Source organism: Otolemur garnettii, unplaced genomic scaffold (assembly GCF_000181295.1).
Source record: "Otolemur garnettii isolate 467f Iridium unplaced genomic scaffold, OtoGar3 scaffold00013, whole genome shotgun sequence".
Lineage (NCBI taxonomy): Eukaryota > Metazoa > Chordata > Mammalia > Primates > Galagidae > Otolemur > Otolemur garnettii.
In genome coordinates, this window is record NW_003852408.1 from 1,334,632 (window position 1) to 1,361,173 (window position 26,542).

At 42.4% G+C, this 26,542-nt stretch overlaps 1 protein-coding gene across 2 annotated transcripts in view; it reads right to left on the reverse strand.

Moving 5' to 3' along the window:
* DIS3L2 (DIS3 like 3'-5' exoribonuclease 2) overlaps nucleotides 1-26,542 on the reverse strand; it is a 372,485-nt gene that overhangs the window by 87,704 nt on the left and 258,239 nt on the right. For both annotated transcript variants that reach the window (XM_003784860.3, XM_023510309.1), the window contains exons 11-12: nucleotides 14,996-15,108; nucleotides 2,157-2,264 (exon numbers count right to left, since the gene is read on the reverse strand). In XM_003784860.3, coding sequence (XP_003784908.1) covers nucleotides 2,157-2,264; nucleotides 14,996-15,108 — 221 coding nt within the window. The remainder of the gene's footprint in view (nucleotides 1-2,156; nucleotides 2,265-14,995; nucleotides 15,109-26,542) is intronic.

Sequence of the window (26,542 nt, forward strand, 5' to 3'; positions counted from 1 at the left end):
GTTGTTTGGCGGGTCCGGGCTGGGGATTCGAACCCGCCACCTTAGGTGTACGTGGCTGGCGCCTTAGCCGGTTGAGCTATAGGCGCCGAGCCCCAACAGGATCTTAAACTTTTCATTTCCTCTATCTTGTTTTTAATTCTCCAAAGCTTTATTTCTTCCAAATGTTTCTTTTTTAAAGTATCTAGATTTTGTGATATAGACACTTTCTCTTTAAAAAATCCTCTAAAGATATAAATGATAGAGTCTTTTACCTTGTTAGTGTGCTTTGTTCTAGTTGCTTTTGTCCTGTTTACTCTGTCTTCCTATTTCTTATTAGAGACTTTCCTTTTGGTTGTCTCTTCACACATGAAGGTGAAATCCTAAAAAGCTCTGACTGAGATGGCAGAGTTTATTGTCTGTAAACTTTACTGTAGGGGAACATAGTTGAGTTGCTGGTTGGGAAGACCTCAAGGGTAGTATCCTTAAGTCTTTTTATTCACTACTCAGTTTCCTCGGAGAAAGATTTCCCATTGCCTGACTCATGGGTACAGGTCTGACTACCAAGATTCTGTGGTTGGCAGGGAAAAGAAAGAAAGCTGGCGCCCTCACTATTCAGTACGTCAACATTCACTCAATTGCCCCCCAGTTACCGTGGCCATCAAGTGTATCTGGTGTCTTCTAGTTCACAGACCCCTTACCTTACCCTGTCCAGAGAATAAATTTCTGGTGTTCTACGATGGTACGGGAAGGACAATCTTTTAAAATAAACTTTCAACTGCCAATACTGTTAGCCTCATTTCCCCCACCCCTTCTCCACCTTCTAGAGTTATCTGCTGTTGTCAATTTGGAATTTTCTTAAGGTTCTGCCATGTAAATTGGGTTGTTTCTTGGCTTTCTCTATTGCTGGCTAGGGATTCGGCTTTCTCAGTACTGCTAAGTCAGTTACCACTCATCCATCTGCTACCCAGCTTCCAAAACTTTGTTGCTGTTGTCTCCTCTCCCACTCTCTTTGTCCTTGTGGGTTTATGTCTTTAAAAAAAAAAATCTCTTGACTGTTGTTTTAGTGAGGTTTTGGGAGGGAATGAAAGTAAATGTGGGTATTCAATTCTCTGTCTTTATTTGGAACCTCTTTATAATTATTTTTTTTACTACCATTTAATATTACAGCATAAACATTTCCCATGTTCTTCCATAGTCTCTGTAAACAGCTTTAATAATTTCATAATATTCCATTGAATAGGTACCATGGTTTACTAAATCACGACCCTATTTTTGGATGTATAGAGTTGTTTCTGTCGGGGGAGGGACTAGTTTTTCCTGGAGTCATCTTCCACTCATGTCCCTCATTCAACCCTGTGTCAAGGATTACCTGCTAATATTCCTCTCCTTCTGTTCTTAGGCCCTGGTCTCATCACTGGTACCTTGATCACAGCACTACCTTGCTAACTCATCTTTATACCTCCTTTACATAATGCAGCACTAATCTTTCTAGAACAGTGGTTCTCGACCTTTCTAATGCTGCAACCCTTTAATACAGTTCCTCATGTTGTGGTGATCTCCAATTATAAAATTATTTTTGTTGCTACTTCATAATTGTAATTTTGCTACCGTTATGAATCATAATGTAAATACCTGATACGCAGGACGTATTTAGGTGACCCCTGTGAAGGGGTTGTTCTACCCCTAAAGGGGTCACGACCCACAGGTTGAGAACTGCTGTAAGTGACCTTTCTCATGATACTTCAGAGGAACCCTAACACCAAATTCTTTTGTGACTGGCATTTGAAACTGTCCATAGTTTGATTTCACCTCACTTAAGAAAAGTCTTCCCCAACAGGCTCTGCCCCTACCTGCAGCTCAGACTACTCTTCCTGCCTTTGCCCATCCACATTCACACCTGCTGAAACCCTATCTCCTGTGTGAGCCTCTTCTGTGTTACTCTGCTTACTCTCTTCCTTCATCTGATAATAGACAAGAAACAAGCCACTTGTTACAAAGTGCATAGGGCCAGTTTTGCCTTCTAAGTGGGAGTGATACTCTTATATTTCTTCTCTGACTCCCTTGTCCTATCACCCTGGCACCACGGCCCAGTGCCAGGTACACCACAGTGGTGCTTACCAAAACTCATGGAATGGGAATGGTGTGAAGCAGAGAAAGGACAACATGTAAGTTGTTACCTTGCCCTTTGGAGTTAGCGTCCAGATCACAGAGAAGGTCAGCTTGTCAGTCATGGGGTTGAGGCTGCACAGCTCTTCACACAGCAGCCTAGGCAGCATGGGGACCACCTGAAAACAGAGGACAGGACTGTGAGTACCTTTCTCCATCCCAGGGGAGTTTTCCCCAGGTTTAGGAGAAGCCCTAAGGATATAGTGTTGGTGAACAGCTTCAGCTTTTCCAAAGTGAGCTAAAGATGTAGGCACTCTGCTGCTGAAGACCCTGCAGGAAGACCACCCTATCTCATGGTTTTCCATGAGACTTTAGAATCAAAAGGGAATGAGAGCTGGGAAAGTGAGAAGAGTTGCTAACAGAGGGTAAAAAAAAATCCACTGTAGCAACAAAAAAGAGCTATACTCTACTATCTACCAATATGGAAGCTCTAGACTTCAGTTGTATTTTCCAATACAATTACTCCAGTTGAACTATATGTACTTAAGAACTCCATGGTTGAGCGCAAACTCGTAATAGGGCTTCATCAAAGGAAAATCAAGCTATTGTTGAATCAACGTTTTACTAATTAAACATACCACAATTTACCAAATTATATTTTGGAACACTAACAGAACACCCTAATAAATATCAATATAGTAAGAAAACTGAAAGGGTATTCAATTCAGCTTTCCTAAATGAACACTGTAGCAAACTAGAACTAGTCATCTATTTTTGCAGGTGTTTTTTTTTTTTTTTCTTTTTAAGACTGTTGCCCAGGCTACAGTGTTGTGGTATCAGCCTAGCTCATGGAAAACTCAAACTCCCAGGCTCAAGTAATCCTTCTGCCTCAGCCTCTCAAGTAGCTGAGACTACAGGCTTACACCACCATGAATGGCTAATTTTTCTATTTTTAGTAGAGATGGGTCTTGCTCTTGCTCAGGCCAGTCTCGAACTCCTGAGCTCCTTGCCTCAGCCTCCAAGAATGATAGGATTACAAGTGTGAACCACTGTACCAATTTTTTAGTTTTGAAATCATTTAGTATTTCTTCTCCTTATTAATCTTTCTATCCCATAAGAAACTAAGTCAATGGCATACCATCTTTAATGAAATTTTTTTCAATTAACTTTCAAATGACAACTTAGAGTTGTACCAGATAACTTGTTTTTTCTAAAATTCCAAAGATTAAATGAATATCTCTATCTATATCTTCTGAAATTATTCAAACTCTCTCCTACCTACCTTTAAATCTTTAAACTTTCTCCCATATTTTTCTAGACTAATGGCATTACCATTTCACTCCACATCTCAAACTAAAAACACCAGCAGTAACAACCACTTACTCTATACATTTACTATGGTCCTATCTGGTTTGCATTGTTGGTCATGGGGAATGCTGTGACCCCATGCTAACTAACTGAGAAGCCACAGGCCAAAGGGGCAACTCTGCTGTAGTTGAGGTAAATTTAGCCAATTAAATTTCTTTATTGGCAAAACCAAAACAAACCCCAGCTATGGGCAGTGTCTATACCTGTTCTCTACTTTAGTATAGTAAGTATCTTTGGCATGGGATAGTAAATTCTAGAATTGATGGCCCATACAGAGAGTACACATAACAAATAATTAATGCATTTTTCTGAAGGATATCATGTCTTTCGTTTTTATTTTTTATTTTTTTAGAGCTGGGGGGTCTCACTATGTGGCCCAGGCTGGCCTCAAACTGTCAGGCTCAAACAATCCTCCTGCTTTAACCTCCTAATCATTTAGGATTATAGGCATACGCCACAGTACCCAGCATAAAGGATGCCATATCTTTTAACATCTATGAAAAACCTAATAACCACCCGAAAACTTTGGTAACTACTTTTATAAAGCAATTACTTTTGAAATTTTTTTCTTGCCATTGCTTTTGCACCCTCAGTACAGATGACACTATATTTCTTTGCTAACTTATTTAATGGTGCATTAAAATATGATCTAAATAGTTAACGTTTTCTTATATGTTGTCAAGTTTTACTTCTTTACTGAGCAAAATGGAAAAAGTTTCCATGTCATATGCCTCATGATTGAATTATAAAGATTTCACATTTCAGCCTCTGCTAGGAACTGAATTGCAGTAGCCCTCCCCCTACCCCACCCCATTTACAAGTTGAAATACCAATTCCCAATGTGATCTGTTTGGAGACAGGGTCATTAGGAGGTAATTAAGGTTAAATGAGGTCATAGGGTGAGGCCCTAATCTACCAGGACTGGTAGATTTTATGAGAAGAGGGAGAGGGAGCTCTCTGTGAATGGGCACTTAAAAAAAAAAAAAAGCCACACGAGGACACAGCCATATACAGGGCAAGAAAAGAGCCCTTATCAGGGACCAAATTGGCCAGCACCCTGATCTGGGACTTCCAGTCTCCCAAATTACAAGAAAATCAAGTTCTGTTGCTTAAGTTGCCCACTCTATGGTGTGACGTTATAGGAGCCTGAGCTGTCTGAGACAGACTGAGTCAAGTTTGCAGAGTGTGCATTATCAGATAGTTACCCCAACTGTATTTTGGTAGCCAGCTGCTCATCCAGATTGCTTCTTGCAATGATATTAATACAGGGCTTAATATCTTTTTTACGGATAGTATTTTTTCTGAGTGTTCAAGGCAGTATCTTACTTTAAGTCACAAAGTGAACATCTGAGAATGCATTATAACCTAATTCCTGACTTTTATGTTTTAGTATTTGCAAAAATAAAGTCATTTCAATTTGTGTTTTCACTGGACCCTGGAATAGAAAGAAGACATTGATGGAAAAATTGTGAAATCTCAAGTATGGAATTTAATTATTAATAGCAATGTCCCAATGTCTGTCTCTTAGTTATGGCAAACGTAACATGGTAATGTAAGATGTTAACAGTGGAGGAACTGGGTGTGGGGTAGATGGGACCTCTCTTGGCTATCCCTCCAACTTTTCTGTCAATTTAAAAGTATTCTAAAATAAAAGGGCTTTTAAAAAAGAAAGCCATTGTTTTCATTAAATCTCTGTTACAAATTTAAATATGAAATAAATTTATACTAATGATGCTAATGAAAACCTGATCTATTTTTTATTAGAGCTTAGGGTTCAGATTTTATTTGCAAAACAAGCTTCATCGCTAGGGAAAAGAAAACAAGGTCTAAAGACCTTTATACTGATTGAGCAGCATGGGGCAAGGACAGGAAAAAAGGCTTTGATGTCTGAAAGAGTTGGGGCTACTCTCCTGGGCCTACCAGTTCCTGTGTAGTTTGGGCAAGTTAGTAGAATTCTTAGCCTTGGTTTTCAATACTGAAGATGGCCAGCCCATAGTGTCCAAGGTGCTGTGGCACCTGGCCCAGCCTTCCCTTGCAGCACTGTCCCTCAGCCTGCCCTACTGGCTCTGAAAATGCCAGCCACACGGGCTCCCTGCTGTGCCCCTTTTACTTGCCTACACACTGCTCCAGCTCTTGCACGTGTTGTTCCCTCTTCTTGGGTGTTTGCATCTGGCAAACTTTTGTACCTCCTTGCAGATGCAGCTCACTGCCATCTTGAAAAGGTTCATCCAGAAACCCCAAGAAAGAGTGGGTACTGTGTTCTGTACACCTTCCCTATTCTTCCAAAGAGGACTTCGGGGAGTCCTTAACAGTCAGCACTTACCCCATCTTGCCTGCCCTTCACAGCTCTTACTGCACTGTGTCTTAACTGCTTTTTTAGGTGCCACTAGTGCCAGTGGATGATGGAAAATCCAGAAGCAAGGGTCAGGTCTTGCTCCTGTCTCTCTATCCAGCACCTAACATGTGCTAGGCTTTTAGTTTGCAGACAAATGACTGACTTTCCCCCAGGAAATAAATCATCTATTTTTTTTATAGTCATCATTTACTGCATCTCAGAAAACATTTTATGAAATACAAAGTAGACTTTTTTTATTTTTTTTGAGACAGAGTCTCAAGCTGTCACCCTGGGTAGAGTGCTGTAGTGTCACGTAGTGTCACAGCTCACAGCAACCTCAAATTCTTGGGCTTAAGCGATTCTCTTGCCTCAGCCTACCAGTAGCTAGGACTACAGGTGCCCGTACAGCACCCAGCTATTTTTTGGTTACAGTTGTCGTTGTTTAGCAGGCCCGGGCCGGGTTTGAACCTGCCACCCTAGGTGTATGTGGCCGGCGCCCTGCCAACTAAGCTATGGGTGCCGCCCAAAGGAGATTTTTATTTAAATATATTTACAGAAGAATTCCATGGGCAACTAATATTTTAAGTATAAGGTAAACTGTTTGGGGTATTCCCTCCTGAAACCTACTTACTTGCACACTCAGTGGCTGCCCAGGTTACAAAAATTGCTTGGTGTCCTGTATCTTACACTGAAGATATTTTATTAGTCACACTACAGTGGTTACATGCCAAAGAACCTAAGCACTCATGAGGAAGCTAAACATTAAAACTTTGGGGGTAGTATAAATATACTTAATTTTTAAGGAGCATTCCTTTTAATAAACGTTCATCATGTCTTGAGGCAGAATTTATGGAAAACAGTCTTTATGTCTACATAGTTTTGTAAGTAGATGGTTATTCCTTTCTTTCAAAAGAAAAGGAATTAAGAGGTTACAATCACACTTGTGGTTTGACATATCTCAACTTCCCATAAGTTGGGCCTAATTTCTGCCAGGTCACTGTGCATGTGCTCTCCCTGAAGCAAGGTTGGAGAGGTGTGTGGTCCCTCCAGGTGAGCAGTTTGCCCTAATGCGAGCCTTGTGATGTCAGGGCGGGACTCATGGCGGATCATGGTGCTATCTATACAGTCCATACACACGCACCGCTCTGTGAGGCTCACCACAGCACCTGAGAACTTCTCAGCCTGGTGGTAAGCACAGAATGTGTACATGGCTGGAGAAGAATGTTCTCTCCAGGAGCAGAGAAATGCCTGACTGTCCTTAAGCATGTTCATAGGCAAACACTCATGCCTGCTCTGACCCCTTGATCCTTTCCCTAGTCTGGTCCTGTCTTGCCCTCACTAGCACCACTACTCAGTATGACCCATACAGATAATCCCCTCCAAGCTCTTAACTTCCTTACTCCCACTACCCCAACTCCACAACCCACGGTCAGTCTTATAATTGGACTTTCCTGCTTTTGCAAGTTCCAGCTAAGCAGTGACGTAGGAACTGTGTGCAAGTGTGTTACTCAACAGTCTCGGCTCTCACCCCTAGGGAGGCTGGCAGGCTTTCACTTGTCTCTGTTAGTTCTTTCCTCAAGTCCTTCAGATATGAACCCCAAACACTATTATTCTCCTCAAACCTTCTACCCAACTGCCTTCTCATTCTTTCCCAGCAGAAAACCTCAACTTTTCCCCAGAGAACAGCAGCAAATTCAACCCCTCCCTGACATGTGCCCAGTTTGACTTCCAGCCTGTTTTCTCCCATCCTGCATCACTCCATATGTGCACCCCAATCTCCTACAGTCTCACAGAGAGGGGCCTGCCTGTCCAGAGCCTGGCCCTGTGTCTGTGCTTTTCTTCCCTCCTTTGCCCCCAGCTCTTTGCAATGAGCTGCCTATTTGCCAGCCCTTCTCCCTGTGGGCTATAAACACGAGGTCAGTGCTCCCCATTCTGAACAACAAACACCAACCCTTCTCCAACCTAGACCTCCCCTTCACTTCTTGTAGAAGTTTCTCCAAATAGTTTATGCCTCTACTCTTCATTCCCACTTTCCTTTCACGTCTTAACTTAAAATAACAAAATTACATGTTAATTATAGAAATTTTAGGTGATAGCAAACCAAAACATAAAAATGTCAACAGTTGGAGGCCCCACAGAATAAACAAGGTTAACATGTGGGTAGAGAACTTTTGTCTTTTTTCTGTGCACACATGATTATATGTAAAGTAAAATATTACCTAATCTAGTACATATTTTTTTTGAAATATAGAACTAGTGATAGGGTCTTGGTCCTCACTGGACTCCTGTCCTCCCTACTCCTTAAACAATGGAAGATGGGACCTCTCGTCTTCCACCCTCAGCACTGCTCTTCTGGCTGCACATCCCCCTGAAGGTCTCCTTCCCTCCTGGGTCTGCACTGCTGCTGCCACGTGAGGCCTGTCCATGGCTGCATCTCTAGCCCGACCCTCCAGATCCATTAGGGTGCCCCCAGACATCTTGATCTGGACACCCCATGGCCTAAACTTCACACAGACAAGACAAAGTTTGGCATTTTTCACCCTTCACCCACATCCATGTCTTTATTTCCTGTCTCTGTTAAGGGCAGCACTCTGTCCCAGGTAAACTGCAAGCAAACAACAACCCTCCCACCCCTGCCAAAACCATCTAAAAAACAAACCACCACATACACCTTATTGCCTTTGCACCCCCACTCCCAACACAACTGGGTGTCATCTTGTGACCCTCCCAATCTGCTCTCTCTGATACATCCAATCAGTTCCAAGTCCTCTAGATCTTATATTCTAGAACTCTCTCAGATGAGTCTTTTCTTCCCTATCTTCCACTGTTCAAATGTAGACATGTCTCTCCTTCTTTCTTGGGATATATTCTAATAGTCTCCTAAACCAGTGGCAGAGTTCTGGAGAGGAAGTTATTTTAGATAAAACTTCCTTATTATTCTCCAGAATTCCACATCGTCTTACTTACCAAACTCCCCTCAATGATAATCTGAGTCTCCTTTATATTAGGACACATTACCTTTACCTTCCCAATACTCAGTGAGCTGAATTTGGTAAATGGATTTGTGCAAAGAGGGCCCAGACATCTTCAGTGTGGCCTAGAGATCTTTGCTAAAGCCTGGTCCTACAAAATTCAGTGGCCAAAGGTCACAGGTGGCAAAAAGTTTCCCAAAGGAAGGTAGCTTCTATACCCTATGGTCAACGGGAAAGCAGAGATAACAGCGGGGAGCTCCCTTCACCTATCTCTCCACCCTTCACCTCCTCGACCTCCGATTGTATGCTATGGATTGCCAAAACTGGGAGGAAACCGCAGTCTGGGATGACTGACGTGCTGTGCGCTCAGGATGTCCATGCTGCACTAGGCTGGAGGCTTCTATGGCCCTAGTTCTCTTGGGATCCAGTTAGACATCGCCACACTGGTAAACTCTCATAAGATTTTGTAAGCAAAATGTCTGTTTGGGGGTAGTTACTCAAAGCCTCAAGGGTATGCGGCTTTGGAAAAGTCCTTGGTACTAATGACAATTTCCCGGCCTCTAGCCCCACTTTCCTTCAACCACATGGGTGGTTCATAAAGTGATTTTCTATCTTGGTCGAAGGAAACCAAGATAGAATATTGTCCAAACACCTTTGCTTTCCAGCCCAGGCCTCTCTCTGTAACTTTACCCCTTGGTTGCCTCTGTAACTAATACCCCAGCAATTCCAAACTACAGACTGCTCCTTGAACATTGCATGCTTTTTCTAGCCTCTGCCTAGAATGCCTCTACCTACTTACTTTTGCCTGTCTAGAAATTTTGTACTCAAACTTTGAAACACTGTTCAAAACTTTATTGCTCTATGAAGGTTTCCTGGTCCTCTCAGAAGCTCCCTTCCCATCATCAGCCAGGAGATACAGCCTCTCGCCCCTCTACGATACCTCCCCACCTTGGGGGTACTTCTGTACCGGAAGGTAGCCCAGAGCAATGCAGTTGTTGGTTACATCCCTTTCCTCTGACTTCCCAGGGGTAGTCCTTGGAAGGACATGACATCGCCTCCCCTATAACATCCTATTCCCTGACTTCCTCTATCTTATCTTCACGTTCCTGGAACTTAACACATGTGGGTACTCAATAAAGGCCAAGTGGATGAAGACTGATAGGCACTTTTGGAAGCAGAAAAGCAAAAGGGGCTTGAAGGATTCTAAGTTTTCTTAAGCATATTTCAGAGCTAGGACCAAAGTTGGGTCAGGGCAGAGTTCCAAAGTTTGCTGTGGAAAAGAGATATTGATGATAGGACCCTGACTTTCTAAGCATTCTGGACCATGGCTTGGGAGAGTTGAGAAAAATTGATCATTTGGGTAAATACACCACTGCCCAAGGCAGCTGGGTGGGGGTACCAACAAGACTATAAAATCTTATATTAGCCTCAGAGAACAGAAACATCTGCTAAAGCCACAGCGGGCAGGCTGGCCAAGTTCAGCAGCAGGTTAGCCAGGACAACCCTATGACCAACAAGAAAGGGCCACAGAGGGGAAGAATCTATCATTCTGGCAAGGAGGACAGAAAAGGCTAGCAGTGACAAGGGAGCCAGACACCCAAACCCATGGGGGTTCTACACCATCTGGAGGGGCCACAAGGGACTCTTCTGCCCAGTTCAGGCCAGGACTTTGCTGGTTTCCTATCCAAGCCCCCTCACACCCTCAGTGCCCATTAGGCATCTCAGTCCACATCTGCAGCCTAACAATTTGGTGAGTTTTTCTCCTTTTCTCTGAGGACGTCAAGGTTTTAACAATAAGGTATACTCAGCCCCCTACTTACACACTGAAACAACTTAAAGGAAATATTTCATAGATAATTCACTTACCAGCCAATATTTCTGTTTAAAGTGCTTTCTTTTTCATATCAACACTTCCATGAATTCATAATGTGATCAACTTTTTGCTACACAGTTTGACATTAACAAAACATCAACATTCTGACAACCTGCTGGTGTCAGAAAGGAACATCTTAAAACTCTTTGGACTCTACAATGAGACAGGCTTCCAATCCCAATCTTTGATCTCTATTATAAAGCAGTACCAATAAAATATCGTAGAGATTTATGGGCGAACTTTCACTTGAGCTGTTTCACACCTAAAATAACACGCGTGCTTGGGCCAAAAGGCAGAAAAGTTAGGCTTAGGTTTCAACTGTTCAGGTTTTCTTTTACTTTTAAAACTTACTTCCCTTACTTTTTAAAATTATCTTAAAATTCACAATTACATTCTATTTCACTCCCAGGGAAGATTGTTGAGAGTCTTTAACTGAGCAGATGTCATGTCCTTCCAAGGACAAGTCTGTTTGGGTAAACATGTTCTAACAGAACTATCTTTTGTTAAAAAGAAAGTTTTTTTCATGAGATTTAAGTGGACACTTTATCTTTATGCCCGAGGACATGCTACTATTCACAAGAGTAACAAAACAGTTATTACTGTGAGTAAAATCTCAACAAAAAGAATTTTGTTTAATAGCCAGTGAGATGGTATTTGGACTTAAGATCTGCTTCACTATATGTTGCCCTAATCTATGGAATGACTCCCCAAATCATGTTTAAGTTGTAATTGTGACATCAGTCACTTACAGGTCAGAGTCTGAATGAAAAGGAATCAGTGCCATATTCCCTATGGATGGAAAATCAACGGGAACCCCCAACCTTCCCCGTGTGATGAAGCTGGGAGCAGTGATTATGCCATGTGAGAAAGAAGTAGAGACTCTGGAGGAGGGGGCAGCTCCTCCAGTTTTTAAGAAGACCTTTATAGGCAAAGTAAAGTGAAAACAGCAGAAAAGTTCCTGGACACAGTCCTTTAAGAAACAAAAATGAGTAGGAAGAAAGGTCAGAGCAGTGGTTCAAAGGAATCAGAATGCACAGCTGCTGCTGTCCAAGGTTGTGGGCAGGCACCATTCACGCCTGCCAAGCTGGAGGCAGGGCTGGGCAGCAGAGGCACATGGCCCTTCCTCCACCTAGCTCCCCACTTTCAGAACTTAGCAGAGCCCCAACTCTGCAGGTCCAAAGAGAAATCCTAGAATTGTGACGATCACAAAACCAAAGTAAGCAGAAAAGGAAACATGTTTAGTTATTTAACCCAATTTTATTTTTCATTTTCTGATTTTGAAACATAATTCCTGGTTATAAAAGGAGAAGGAAGCAGCTGGTGCATGGCCTTGGTTTCATGGCCACAGAGGAGAGGTCAGGGAAAAAGCTAGCATGCATGTGCTCAGAGATACTTGTGGGTCCTAAGTCTGTGCTGCCTTCCCTTATGCTGCCTTTCTCTGCCCATAGCTTTGCACAGGTATCACAGACATTGTGAGGGATGGGAGACCAACACAAGTTCTTCAACCAGACAGAGGCTTGGTATGGTTTGACATGTGCAAAGTTTGGTAATGAAACTGCCCTGCAGATGAGGATACAGTTGGCCATTCTTATGAAGAGGTCACTGAAGGTTCTGGGTGCTTTAGGTACCACTGTACATGAAGGTCACATACTGCACATGGCACAGTTACTTGGAACTGGGTATTGATGATTATGTAGCTTCTGACTCAGAATTTCCTGGCTTAATCTAAGAAATCTGAGGAACTTTTGGTTGTCCTGGAGGACTTCTGTTCCAGTATGGCCAATACCTGTGTGGGTATCATGGAGCTACTTCACTAGAATTGGAGCCCAGGGATTCTAGAACACACCCTTCTTGAGGTTAGCATGAGATAACAGTGATACAAGTGGTCTAAGATCATGTTTGAGGTAGGGGAATGCTGGAGGACTGGCACAAGGTTGGGCTAGGAAGATGAAGGTAACCTGCTGGTGTGGACAAGTTATGGATCAGGACAGAGTCTATGCTTTGGCTGCTAGCATATGCTTGGGGCACTCAAATGCCTAATGGCATTAGACTATATAGGACCCAGTAGAGGCATGTCTGAAAACCCATCTTCCATCTGTCACACGTGCTGCCTGGTATGGTTGAGGTGGGAGGTGTCCTAATTCTGTGCATCAGAGCACAAAGACAGATGGTCTGGGGTCTGTGGGAATTTGTGGCAGCCTCAGGTGACAGCACATTGAAGATGTGATAGTCCTGACACAAAGAGGCTCTATGAGAGAGAGAGGCCATGAAACCCCTGCTATAAGTTAATGCCTCTATTTGTAGAGAGCCTTGGTTTCAGGTTGAACAGAAGATACACTGCCAAAGGAGGGTGGACTCATAAGCCTTGGGGCTGTAGGCCAGTTACTTGCGTGGAATATGGGGTATAGGTCTCCTGTGCAATGATGTGATGGGGAGGTGGTGCCGCAGGGCCATCAAGGAGGCAGAACTGACATGACGCAGTCAATGACAGTATTCAGACCTCTAGCGGGACAGCGGGGAAGAACGAAGGAGAACAGTGGTTCTTAAAACAATCCATTACCCTTTTGTGTTGCCAGGTGAGACTCATCCTTACCTATGGCCAGAGCCCAGGCATGACAAGAGCCAGGGGTTGCTTTCAGTGGGACCCTACGGGTGGGGACATTTCTAGGGTGAGCAGTACATAGACCCCTAATGGCCTGCCCTGACAGCATCTAGACAACATATCTACAAAAGGGATGGTCCATTCAGGGGACTCTTAAGACATTTTTTTGAAAGGGGTGAGGGAGGGCAGAGAGGTTAGTGAGAAAAGAAGAAGGGGTGCTGTCTTGTGGAAATGCCTCAATCCTTGGGCCAAGACCTACCTGCTCACATTGCTCAGGGGCTCAGGGAACACCTTTCCAGGACCTCTCCAAGCTCCCTATGTTGGTGGTTTTTTTCAAACCTACATACTGGCACTCCATTTAATCCCTATCTAGGGCAGGGAACAGGGTGGACTTTCCCTGGAGTTAGAGGCAATGGTCAGAGCACAGTGGCCAACGATGGAACATATTGCTCAAAAGGGCAGAGCTCAGAGCTGCCTGGCTTCTCCTACCAGCAATGTGGCACACAGGTATGCTGGTCCTGGGAGTTGCTACACTGATTAGGCAATGTAGAGAGACTGGGTAGCTGTACCTTTTCTCTGGGGGATGACATTTGGAAGGTGAATGAATGAAACAGGTTTGGCACCTGAGCTAGTCTCTTATTCCCAAGAGATGGAGCCAGGTAACGAGTATCCAGAGTGCCCTGGTATGTATGGGTAGTGATAAGACTGTACCTGTCACCTCAGTGCAGTCAACGAGCAAGTAGCAGAATCATGTCCCAAGGGACGGGGCCTGGGAAGCAGGAAGGTTCAATCTAGTGCAATAACCCCAAACTGGACCACTCAATTCAGAAAGTCAAACAGGAAGTAAAAGTCAAGAGACAGCCAAATAAGTAAAATGAGCCAAATGCGCAGATGAGCAGAGTGGTAAGGAACAGAAACCTATGGATTCATGAACTGCAGCAAGTGAGGCAGAAGTCACTTATGTTTGGTCTTTTGTTCACTTGTCCCCAATGCCTAATGCAGTGCCCAGAAGATAAACAGTGCTCAGTAAAGACTTGTTAAAGAAAGGGATTCTCACCTGCCAGGCACTGGTATCCAGAACAGAAGGCATGTCTTGAGATGATTCTAATTCCTTCATTTCACATGGGAGCCTGGGACGGTCTATAGACACTTAGTGACTTACCAGGACTAGAGTCAGGGTGCAAAGGAAAAAGCCCAGACTTCTCCTTGTCTCCCTCTGCTTTCCCATCACAGAAGCTACAGTAGCTATTGTAAAGGACAGGTCAGAACCAGAGTGGTACCCACTCATTAGAACAGGGTTTGAAAATGTTTTGCTAAACGGCCTACAGGAGACAGTAAATTGCCATGACACTCTATTGGCGTGGTGTGAAAGCAGTCACGGACAGCATATGAACAACTGGATGTGGCCGGGTTCCAATAAAACTACAAAAACAGCGGCTGGTGTGGGCTGAGCAGTTTAAAAGCAGGTATCTTCCCTCATTTCTTTCTGAAGGTGACTGTTTGCTGGAGTTATAAGGTGGCAGGGCCACTCTGAGCTGAGGCCTGGGATGAATACCTGTGTCTTCCCTGACATCTCTCCAGGAAAACAAGCAACAGAGGGCAAGCACTCTTCCAGGTAATCTGCCCCATTAAAAGGCTTTATTAGATAGAAGGTATTCTGATAAAACTAGTGTTTGTCATGATTTGCTTTTTCAAGAAAAGGAAAATGAACAAACAAATGAAATAAAAGGAAGGAGAGAGAAATAGAGATGAAGCTTTACCTTCTGAACCAAGTAGACACTTGTGGCTCTCTCAGCAGCCACTCTGTCCAGATCAGATCCCTCAGGAATAAAGTAACTCACGTCAGCGATGTGAACTCCCACTTCAAAATTACCTGTAAATGCATAAGAAGGACATTCACCAGCCTGGTTTGGGGGACTGAGGAATCCCTCCCAGAATCTTTTCCAAGAACCCCCAAGACTCCCAGAGGCCACAAAATGTGAAGTTCTGACTTCCATTCCCAGTCTTGCTGGGCACCCACCCAATCCTGTGGCCTGTACCACTGCCACTTTCCTCCTTGTACACCAAAGATGACAGAACTTTTATCATGGATGAGCAATATTAAACACTTTCACAAGAACTTTCCCATTTCCAAAACCTTCTTATCTTGAATCAGTAGACTCAAAGAAGAAGACATGGCTCATTCTGAATGATGAACAGATCCTTTCAGGTCACCAGAAAGAAGTGAGTTAATCCCCAAATCTTGCAGACATTGCTCTTAAGTTCTGCCTTCCTGCTCATTCCCACATGCCACAGCCCTTATTCAGCCCATACTGGCCACTCTACCGTGCCTCGGCGTCCCCTCTCTAGCCCTCCACACTTTCTGAACATGGATCTGGAGCGGTTACTTCTTGGCCTGTTATTTGCATCCCTGCACAGGTGCACCCCAAGGGACCTTGTTGGCTCTCAGGCCCCACCTTTCACATGCACTATGGGCCGCTGTCTTGGGAAGTTCTTCCTATTCCCTGAATGAGACTTACCTCACTGCACTCAGATGCCTGCATAGCTTGTGCTTTTCCCAATGTCTGGGATAATCTCAGTAGGATCTCCCTATTGAAAGAGAATCTCAAAACAAGAAGAGAGTCTTCTGTTCTCTGTTTCCTCCACCTGTGCTAACGTTAAGGCACCTGCCCTCTACTTGATGATATGTATCTCAGTCTTTCTGCAGGGCTCTCATTGCTGCCAGATAATACAGCATATCTTTCCTGGCTCATGTGTTCACTGTCTGCATCTCTCCTTACAGTGAAAGCTCCAGAAAGTCAGGGTCTTTTGTGCCCAGTATCAAAAGAGTGCCTGGCACATAGATAGTAGGTACTCAAGAAATACTTTTTGAGTGAAGAAATTAATAGCTGATTTGTTTGCCTTTTCCTTCTGCTAAAAGACCTACTATTTTTTTTTTCTTTTTAGAGCTACCCTCTCCCTTCCTGGTAGAGCTGTTTTTCTTTTATTAATAAAGGCCCTGACATCCCTGCCAGCTATCTCAGAAAAGTTAGTGGATGACCCAGGCTGGTGGAACTGTACCTTAAGTGGGGTTTGGGAAGTAGTTAGGATACAAATTTAAGGTTTACTCTTGAACATTCTGTACATCCTCTTTCAAATATAGTATATATGAATGTAAATATATATATTTACACATATATACATGTGCACACACATACACATATACTGTTTGTATATGTATATACATGTGTGTATAAAATTGCACAAAATGGATAGACTCCAAAAAAGAACACACAAGTAAAATAGGTATATAGTTTGAAGACAGTACCATGGGCAGACAGAAATGCACAGAAGATACAAACACAGAGTAAATTTGCTTAAGTAAAAATGTATTTGTGAAATTCTACTCTACAGTGATAGGCACAGGCATGTGCACATGACCCAAGCAGAGTTACTCTGAGTCTATTCTTAGGGATTGATATAGGCTTCAGGTAGAAGAATCTCTCTCCTAAGATCCCACTAAGGACCACATAACCCAGGAGTTGCCAGGAAACATCTTTGCCACATACTGATGCCAATATAGCAAATAATAGGTCTAAGAAGGAAAGAAAGAGTCAAGATGACCTCACTTGAACTCTAGGATCCAGCTGAACCTGAAACTAGTCCCTTTCTACTATGACTCACTGCAAGAGTCTTGACTGATGCCCAGGTTGACTCAGAAGAGCTTATTAACACGTTGCCTTCTGCTCCCTCAGTTGGCTGGCTGATCAGCCCTAAGGTATCACGAGGTTTATCTACACATTTTGTAGCTACTTACTATCCGTCTATTCCTTCTTCCTTTAGTTCTTCCCTCAGTTTTTAATAATTCTTCCCTCAGTTTTTAAATGTTCTAACACGTGGTGCTTATGATAAGGGATTCTGGCAGGAAAATAATTTAAGGGTCCTTACTCTTTATCTGGTCTGATGCTTGGAGACCACACTCCTACAGGGCACTCTTTGGGTAGTTTTGCCCAATCCTGAAATATTAATAATACATTAGGGGACACTGTGCCAGCTACTAGGGGATGATACAGTAGATCTACTTCCCACCGAGGACAGGGCCATTTCGAAAGCTGAGAAAAGCCAGTGTGACTCCAGGATTGGCTGCCTTGCTCTGACAGGCGCACAGCTATGCCATCAGGTCATGGTGAGAAGTGAAACCTGCCTGCGATCGAGGAACTCAGCTCTGAGTGAACTCAGCCAAGAGTTTCAGACGGCTCAACTTCCAGTTTTGATATTTCAAGTATCTAAAACCAACACTTAGAGAAGGTAAAATAAAGTATCTTCTTTTGAAGTCAGCATTATAATATATTGGCCTAACAGGTAAATATTGACTAAAGGAAAAGAGAGAGGATTATTACATCATGATATAAACCATAATTTAAAATTTGGTCTCTGTGTTGTGACTACACATGAACTTTCTGTCCTTAGTCAAAATTGACAAACTGACAAAGAGTTCATTACAGGAGATAAAACACAAAGGAAGCCAATCAAAACACATCGAAGAGACTTAAATTTCACTCAGAATTCCCACCAGAGCCTCTAAAACCAGCAAAGAGAAGCACTCTTATTCTCTCCTTTGGAACTTTTTTATGGAAACCCTAAGTAAATATTTTATTACATATATTTACATAATGTGAACTTGCAGAACTCTTAAGGTAGCAGCACTGAAGTTTTTATTCTATGAAAGAGAAAATATAAATCCAAAGTTTATATAGCATATGCCGCCAAAACATTTAGAACAAATGTGTTTTAAAAGACCCTGTCTTTTATATAAAAGTATTCTTTTAAACTAAAAAAAAATTTAAACTTTCATCTATGGTGGCTAAGGTGAGTCCTGTGAGTTGTGAAGAGTAGTTGGAGCAGAAAGAGGAAGCCTTTCCAAGGTCTGCCATGTCTGGTTCATTTTCCATAGGGCCCACAAACTTAGATGAACACAAATACTCCTTTGAATGAACTTGAGAGGACATGAAAACTGCTTCATCCAATTAAAACAGTAATAAAATCTAAAGCAAGGGGCTTAGAAACCATCTATTTGAAGCCAGCCTCCCAGCAGCACAGCCACTTCCCAACAGTGTCCTTGCCAGGTGGCCCCTAACATATCCTCAAAGGTGGGGCACTGACATGTTCTTAAAGACACCTCTCTTCTGAAGAGCTCTGGCAGTGAGAAAAGTGCTTCCTTACCCGGACCTCAGTACATAAAATAGAGCCTCTAGTTTATGCCAGCATTGGGCTCCCATAAGTGGTGATCTCTCCCTTTAAGGAACTCTCAGTCAAGGGGTTGGCAGATACATCCGCTTCCTTGGCTTCTTTTAAGGAAGATCTGACAAGCTCCTTATTGTTCTCCCTGCCATCTCAAACCCATTTTCCACACTGAAGACCGTGCTCTTTCTAAAACATATATCTGACTGTCACCCAACTTTGAAAATCTCTAGGCTCCCTGCTACCCTGAACATGCAGCCCAGACCTGGCTTCCAAGGCCTCACTGGCCTGGCTCCCCCACCACTCCAGTACCCTCATCTTGTCTCTTCCCCTCCTCTATCTGCACACTATCCTCTCTTGCTATCTCACAAGGTAATACTAACCAAACTGCCCAACATGTGGGTCTGCCTTGGGTCTGACTTTCTGGCCCTCACCCCTTAATGCCAGTTGTACCCCCAAGTCAGTGTGGTGGAATTCCTAGGGATGCTTATGCCTTGGGGGCTCCATACTGTCCCCTGGGTAGAGTGCCCTTTCCCATTCCTCTTCCTGGCAACTCCTACTGCTCCTTCAGAGCACCACCTGAAGCCCACTCCCTCTGGCAGGAATGTCCCGATGACCTAAATGAGGCTTGACTCCCTCTTTCCCTGCATCTTCCTATAGCTTCTCACCACCCCACCCAGAGGATTTTGTGTGCAGATTATGGGGTACCTCCCTGTTCTCTGCAATCACATGAAGTGCAGGAAAAGGACCTGCACAGTCAGTGAGTGGCATTTACTGAATGGATAAGATAGTAACACTGCTGAGTCCCCCCATACCAGGTCTGCCTGGGGAGCATCCAGCCTGAGCTTGCATAGTTCAGGTGACTTAGAAATCACTACTCCCAGTGTAGCCTGCTCCATCCTTGGCTAAAGTAGCAACAACTAAATTGTTTGCCCTTTTCAAGCCAAAATATGTCTCCCTAGAGCAGTAGTTCTCAACCTTTCTAATGCCATGACCCTTTAATACAGTTCTTCATGTTGTGGTGACCCCCAACCATAAAATTTTATTTTCACTGCTACTTCCTAACTATAATTTTGCTACTGTTATGAATAGTAATGTAAATATCTGATACGCAGGATGGTCTTAGGCGACCCCTGTGAAAGGGCTGTTTGACTCCCAGAGGGGCTGCAACCCATAGGTTGAGAACCACTGCCCTAGAGTTTCTATTTACTGGCTCTAGTTCTGGCCCATGGGGCTGCCCAGAACAAGCCATGTCTTCAGAGGACAGCAGTTTGGAAAGAAAAATGGTTGAAATGGTGATCTCTGGCTGAGAGAAGACTGAAGCAAGGCTAGGGAGCAACAGTTTTGATGATTTAGATGGTCATCATGGGGTGCCCCACTTAGGCTTCTCTCCTTCAGGTCAGATACCCACATGGTTTGCCTTTGAGTCATCTTAATACCATTCTCCAAACATGCTCCTAATAACCACCTTCTTTCTTTCAATCAAACATGCAACAAATACTGATTAAGCTCCTATTGTGTGTCCCATCTTCTTCTAGGTGCTGGAGACTTACAAGGAAAGAAGACTGACAAAATTCCTTCTCTTGTGGAGCTCACATTCTTATAGGGAGAGAAAGACAACAAAGAAAGAAATGACAAGATTACTTAAGATAGTAAAAAGGACTATGGAGAAATAAAATGAGGTGAGGTAATGAGAACAAGTCAGGAAAGGGTTCTCCTAGGAAATAAACAGACTGGTGGGTCTAAAAAGGACCAGCAATATCTGCTCTTCCTCCCCTCCTTTGCCATCCAGCAAAGTGTTAATAAAAAAAACCCATTAGCTAAAAACTCCTTTACCGGTGAGCTGTTCTCTGGCCAGAGAATAGCCAGACCTAAGGGCCAAAAGGGAGCAAGCCAGGTTCGTCTAAGAAACAGAGTGAAAGCTAGAAAGGAAGCGGGGGGGGGGAGATTTGGAAGCAAGAAGCTAGTGACACAGACAGAGCCCACTGAGAGCTGTCTTGCTGGGCCAGGATGAAGTATTTTTTTTTTTTTTTTTTTTTTTTTTTTGAGACAGAGCCTCAAGCTGTCCCCCTGGGTAGAGTACCGTGGCATTACAGCTCACAGCAACCTCCAACTCCTGGGCTCAAGCGAGTCTCCTGCCTCCGCCTCCCAAGTAGCTGGGACCACAGGCGCCCGCCACAACGCCCGGCCATTTTTTGGTTGCAGCCGTCATTGTTGTTTGGCGGGTCCGGGCTGGGGATTCGAACCCGCCACCTTAGGTGTACGTGGCTGGCGCCTTAGCCGGTTGAGCTATAGGCGCCGAGCCAGGATGAAGTATTTTTTATTCTCAAGTGCAGTGGGAAGCCAGCAGAGAGTTTTAAGTGAAGTGAGATTAACTGGATATACCATATTCACGTCTTTGTTCTGTCACCTCCCTCATGCTGCATACCATGGTTCTATCAATGCAGTCAGTGGTTACACTGAACTGAAAACAAAGAGCCTGAAGAAGACCACAGCCTCTGAGGAATGGCACTGATAGGGAAACAAATTAATCACTGAGTGAAGTGACATGTTTGGTAAACAGAGGTAGATGACGAAAGAAGCACAATCTGCTGGACACCCTGACATGTCCCATAGATGTTGGACTTCCCATCCCTCAGATTGGTTTCCGTTCAGTTCATGATGGGAATGTGATGGGAACATGATGCTCTTCCGTCGGTCAATCCTTTTGACCCTATTTTGGCCAGTTTTCCCAACAATAAGAACATTAAGGGAGATCAAAAACAGTGTTCCAGAAGCTCAGAAAGGTGCACACTTCAGCAGCACATAAACTGGAAGCTCAGGAAGGGTAATCCATTCAAAAAGACAGAGAAGAGGGCCCTCTGCCACCCGAACAGCACCAGCAGTGAGTGAGGGGTGTCCACTCAGGGCAGCTCAACCAGCTGCAGGACATGGGCCTCAGCCTTAGTTTGGTCCCACTGAACTTTAGAAACAGACTCAATAGCTGAAAAACAATTGTGCTTGGATTACGCTGTGGCCACATAAAAACCTTCACCATTTAGTTGGAATAAGCAAATTCCCTCTGACTTTGATGGAAACACTGATTGGGTTGCTAGGTAAGAAGGACAACTCAAACTCTGACATCTTCTAATTCTGTGTGGTATTTTGTTATGTAATTTCACACAAAATTTGAATGCTGGTACAGCAAAGCCATGGCTGTATTCCACAGCCATGACGTGGAGATGGTTTGAGCATATTTCATAAATGTAAAAGGAGTCAAAGTTAAAAAAATTCTGGCACAAGTAAATCTGAATGCAATGCAAGGAACTCATTATGAGGAAGGGATTGTACAGGATGACTTCTTAGGTCCTCCTGAAGGCCAATTTGAAGGATCTGTGGATTTTTTTTCTTCTTTCTTCTTTTTTCTCTTTGCCATCCAGCAAAGAGTTAATGCGACCTTTAGTTGAAAACTCCTTTACTGGTGAGCTCACCTTCTGGAACTAAGCAACTTAAAGAACATTTTTCCTTTATTATAACGAAGGACTCTATCAATCTGTAAGCACTTGACTAAACTGCCCACACAGCAATTTTTGTCATGTTCAATCTAAATCTCAGGAATCTAAGTTTAAATTTATAAGAACAGCATGGAAGAGGAACACCCAGGTAGTAAATTCCACTTTTCCCTTTCCAAATGATTTGAGCAATGGCCTCCTTCATTAACAGGAAAGAGAATGAAGAGTTGAATTTGCGAGGCTGGCACGCTCACCGTCTGGGAACTTCCAGGCCTTTCAGAAGTAAGTGGGGAAAGCCCAGGTCAGCCGGTCAAGCCTGGGACGGAGTGCTGAGCACAGGCTCGAGAGAGGCTCTGGGAGCAGGAAGGCAGGCATCTGGTCCTTTCTCAATGCCAAAAGACAGTGAAGTCCAAAGGGCTGCAAAGGACCCTTGAAGGTAGTTAAAAGGTAGCAGTTCAAAATAAATAAGGGCTAGAGATAGCAGTGGAGTGGATGGGGTGGAAATGGGGTAGTATTGGCCATGGTTTGAGGGTTATAGAGGCTGGGAACAAGAGGGTTCATTATACTATTCTTTCTACTTTTGTGGACATTCAAAATTCTCCATCCAAAAATTAAAAAAAAAAAAAGTTAGCAGGGCTGAAGCCAAGGAAAGAAAAATGTTTAAAAAAGACAAATCCAGTTAAGTAAAACTAGCTACAAGTTTTAAAAGAACAATGAGCCAATAGAGGCAGAAGGTTACTGTTTAAAAAGAGCAGAATAAAAATGTCCCCAGTGATGATCTCTGCAGGTTGGAGATATAGGTATGTTCCTTTCCACCTCATACGCATTTGTAATGTTTTCAGTTTTCAAAGGCTGGAAACCATAATAAGGATAAAAGGTATAAAATAAAAAAATGCAAACCTGGTTTAAAAATATATGGAGATGTTAAAACCAGTTTTGAGTGGTAAGATTTTGAATTTTTCTTTTTGCTTACATGTAAATTCTAATTTTTGTATAAAAAATTTAATTAGTTAATAGTCTTGGATTCTTTAAATAAAACCCAACAACAAAATGCTGTGTCCACACCAGCCACCTCCATATCTCTTGATTTATCAGCACACACCAAGAAATAGCACCACTGGCCAGCCTGGGCAGGAGGCAGCCAGAGTTGGTGCCGGCTTATATTGGACAAATGTCCCAGTGGATAAAAGTGACTAAAGCATTTTGTAAGCATGTTTTATAAAGATGAATTTGGTAAATGAAGTAGCAGGAACTGGGCATATCCTATCTGAACAGGAAAAAACTATTTTTCTGCCAGAAATGTGACTCCTGTGTGTTGCAGGTTGTGGCATTTGTTGTCATCTCTTCCGTGGGTTTTGATGTGCATGAATAGCCCAGGGAAACTACTCCTTCTCATGCCTGTGGCTGTATAGGGAATGCTTATATGGATTCCCAGCAGAATGGTTTCCCATAGAACAAGGTTTGAGAATAGAACCTTAGCATACTTTCACACACATCTGAGGATTTTTCTATTTTTAGAAAGCCTATTAACAAGACATAATTATGAGTTTCTAACAGCCAAATATGAAAGAGATGTATAATTTTCAATAAGTTTTAAAGAAATACAAACATCTGTATGTATTTAAATCCCTACTCATTAAATGTTAACTGTTATTGTCCACTGCTTAATCCAATCCCAGCCTTCCTTTAACCTGGAATTATACAACTTTCACGCTCACCTCAAATTCTGAGAGGCAAGAAGCTCATTGCTTTATATTATGGTAACAAAAGCTCTTAATGGCTTTTCTCTCATTCTGGGGATACTTCTTGGAGTTATTTTCTCACCAGGCTCAATTAGTTCTTTTGTATCCAATTACTCCATTTTATTTACTAATTTCTTGGCATGCAGGAGAAACTATTTTCTGCATCTTCCAGATTTTATAAGAGTTAACAAACAATAATACCCAAAATTTTATGCACATTTATCATATGAAACTGCCATATGGTCATCCACGGTAACAGCATATTGATTGCTTACTTTTTTTTTTTTTTTTTTAAACAGAGCCTCAAGCTGTCACCCTGGGTAGAGTGCCGTGGCATCACAGCTCACAGCAACCTCCAACTCCTGGGCTCAAGTAAGTCTCCTGCCTCCACTTCCCGAGTAGCTGGAACCACAGGCACCCGCCACAATGCCTGGCTATTTTTTTTGGTTGCAGCCGCCATTGTTGTTTGGCGAGCTGGGCTGGATTTGAACCCACCACCTTAGGTGTATGTGCGTGTTAGGTGCTTGAGCCACAGGCGCCAAGCCTGATTGCTTACTTTTATAAGCATTTTTTTATACTATTCATTTAATCTTTCAATGTTGAGATGAATTTCTTTCTGTAGATGAAGAATTTAAGGCCCACATAGGTCAGATACCTTGCATCAAGGACTGGCTCCAAAGCCTAAGCTATTCACCACTACTTCATGGAGACATGCCCCTTAGGATCAGGTATTTGATGAAAGTAAATTTGCTTCCTTCTCAACTCCTATAGGCTACACACATTTTCAATTTAAAAATTTTTAAAGGATTATTTATTTATTTATTTATTTTTGGAGACAGAGTCAAGCTGTTGCCCTGGGTAGCATGCCATGGCATCATAGCTCACAGCAACCTTCAATTCAGGTTCAAGCAATCCTCTTGCCTCAGTTTTCCTGGGGGTATTCACATACACCAAAACCCTATTTTTAGTATAGATGAGGTCTTGCTTTTGCTCAGGCTGGTCTCGAACTCATGAGCTCAAGCAATCCACCTACCTCAGCCTCCGAGAGTGCTAGGATTACAGGCAATGAGCCACCATGTGTAGCCCGTATTATATATTTATTTTGCAGAACGTACATTTTAAGACAAATAAGCAGAATACAGTATGATTTCTGACAAGACTGAAAGTGACTTCTTTATGGGACTAATAAATTTTGTTGAAATATAAACCTTGCCATGTACTTTTGTAACTACTGGTCACTTTCTATTTCTGAATGTCCATATATCAATTACAGTTATTACTAAACTTCCCAGTTTTTATAAACTGAGTTTTTCTATAAAGTATTCTGAATGTCAACCCTTTAATCATCAATCCTTTATGGTTTTAATACTGAATGGAAATTCTCTATAAGTGTGTATTATATACTTCCTTTTCTTAGTAGCAGAATATAATTTAATATTATTAGTAACTTAAGTTAGTAATGAAAAGATTTTGTATTTTGCAATAGATGGGGATCTGGTACAGTAGGGGAAAGATGTCCTGTCCTCATGGCATACTCTCAAATTAACTTGTAACCGCTCTTACTAAAATGGAGTTTAAGATTCTTCAGTTGCCATACTGCCTTGGTAATGATAATAACAGTCATCATTTACTGTATCTTGCATATAAACAACACTCATTTCTTGGTGAAATGGATAATCTTCACAAAAGTTCTATGGTGTAGGTACTATTATTATTTGCATTTTACAGATGACATTCAGACTTAGGTTAAGTGATTTGCCCAATATCACACAGTCAGTAAATGGCAGAGCCAAGATTAGAACACTGATCCTAGTATTAACTTGTTTTTTAAATTTCAGATTAATATGAAAGTATCAATATTCTTAACTATCATACCACAGGACCATATGGTACAGCCTTTCCCAAAGTGTTTTGTCAGTATTACAATTATCAGTATCCCATGACCTCTTGTTTCCTAGCAGCTTTATTGTAATCCAATTCACATACAGTATAATTCACTCACTTTAGGTATACAGTTCAATGGTATTTTTAGTATATGCAGAGTTGTGCAACCACAACCACAATCAATTTTAGAACATTTTATCACACCCCTCAAAAAACCCTACATCTGTTTTCATTCATTTCCTATCTCTCCCCAAACTTCCCAGGCCCAAACAACTACTAATCGACTTTTTTTCTCTATAGATGTATCTATTCTGGACAGCTAATGTAAATGAACTCATACAATGTAGTCTTCTGTGTTTGTCTTGTTTCCAAGGCTTATCTATGTTATAGCATGTATTCAGTACTTCACTTCTTTCATGGATTAATAATATTCCACTATATGGATATACCACATTTATTTATCCATTTATAGACATGTTAGTTGTTTCTACTTTTTGTATATCCTATTGCTTTTGATAGACATGTTAGTTGTTTCTACTTTTTGTATATCCTATTGCTTTTGATAGACATGTTAGTTGTTTCTACTTTTTGTATATCCTATTGCTTTTTAAAAAAAACTTTATATTGAGGCATGAAATACATAAAGTATACAAACCCTAAGCATACAGCTTAATGAAATGCAGTAAAGGGAATATACGCAGGTAAAAATCTTATGGAATTCAAGAAATAGAACACAAGCAGAATTCCATAAGGTTTTCTCAGACCTCCTCCCAGTCTTTACTCCCACCAATGATAACTACTTTTCTGACCTTTATAATCTATAATCATCAATCAGTTTGCCTTTCTTTGTACTTAAAATCTTTTTTTTTTTGGAGACAGAGTCTCACTGTGTTGTCCTGGGTAGAGTGCCATGGCAACACAGCTTACAGCAACCTCAAACTCTTGGGCTTAAGCAATTCTCTTGCCTCAG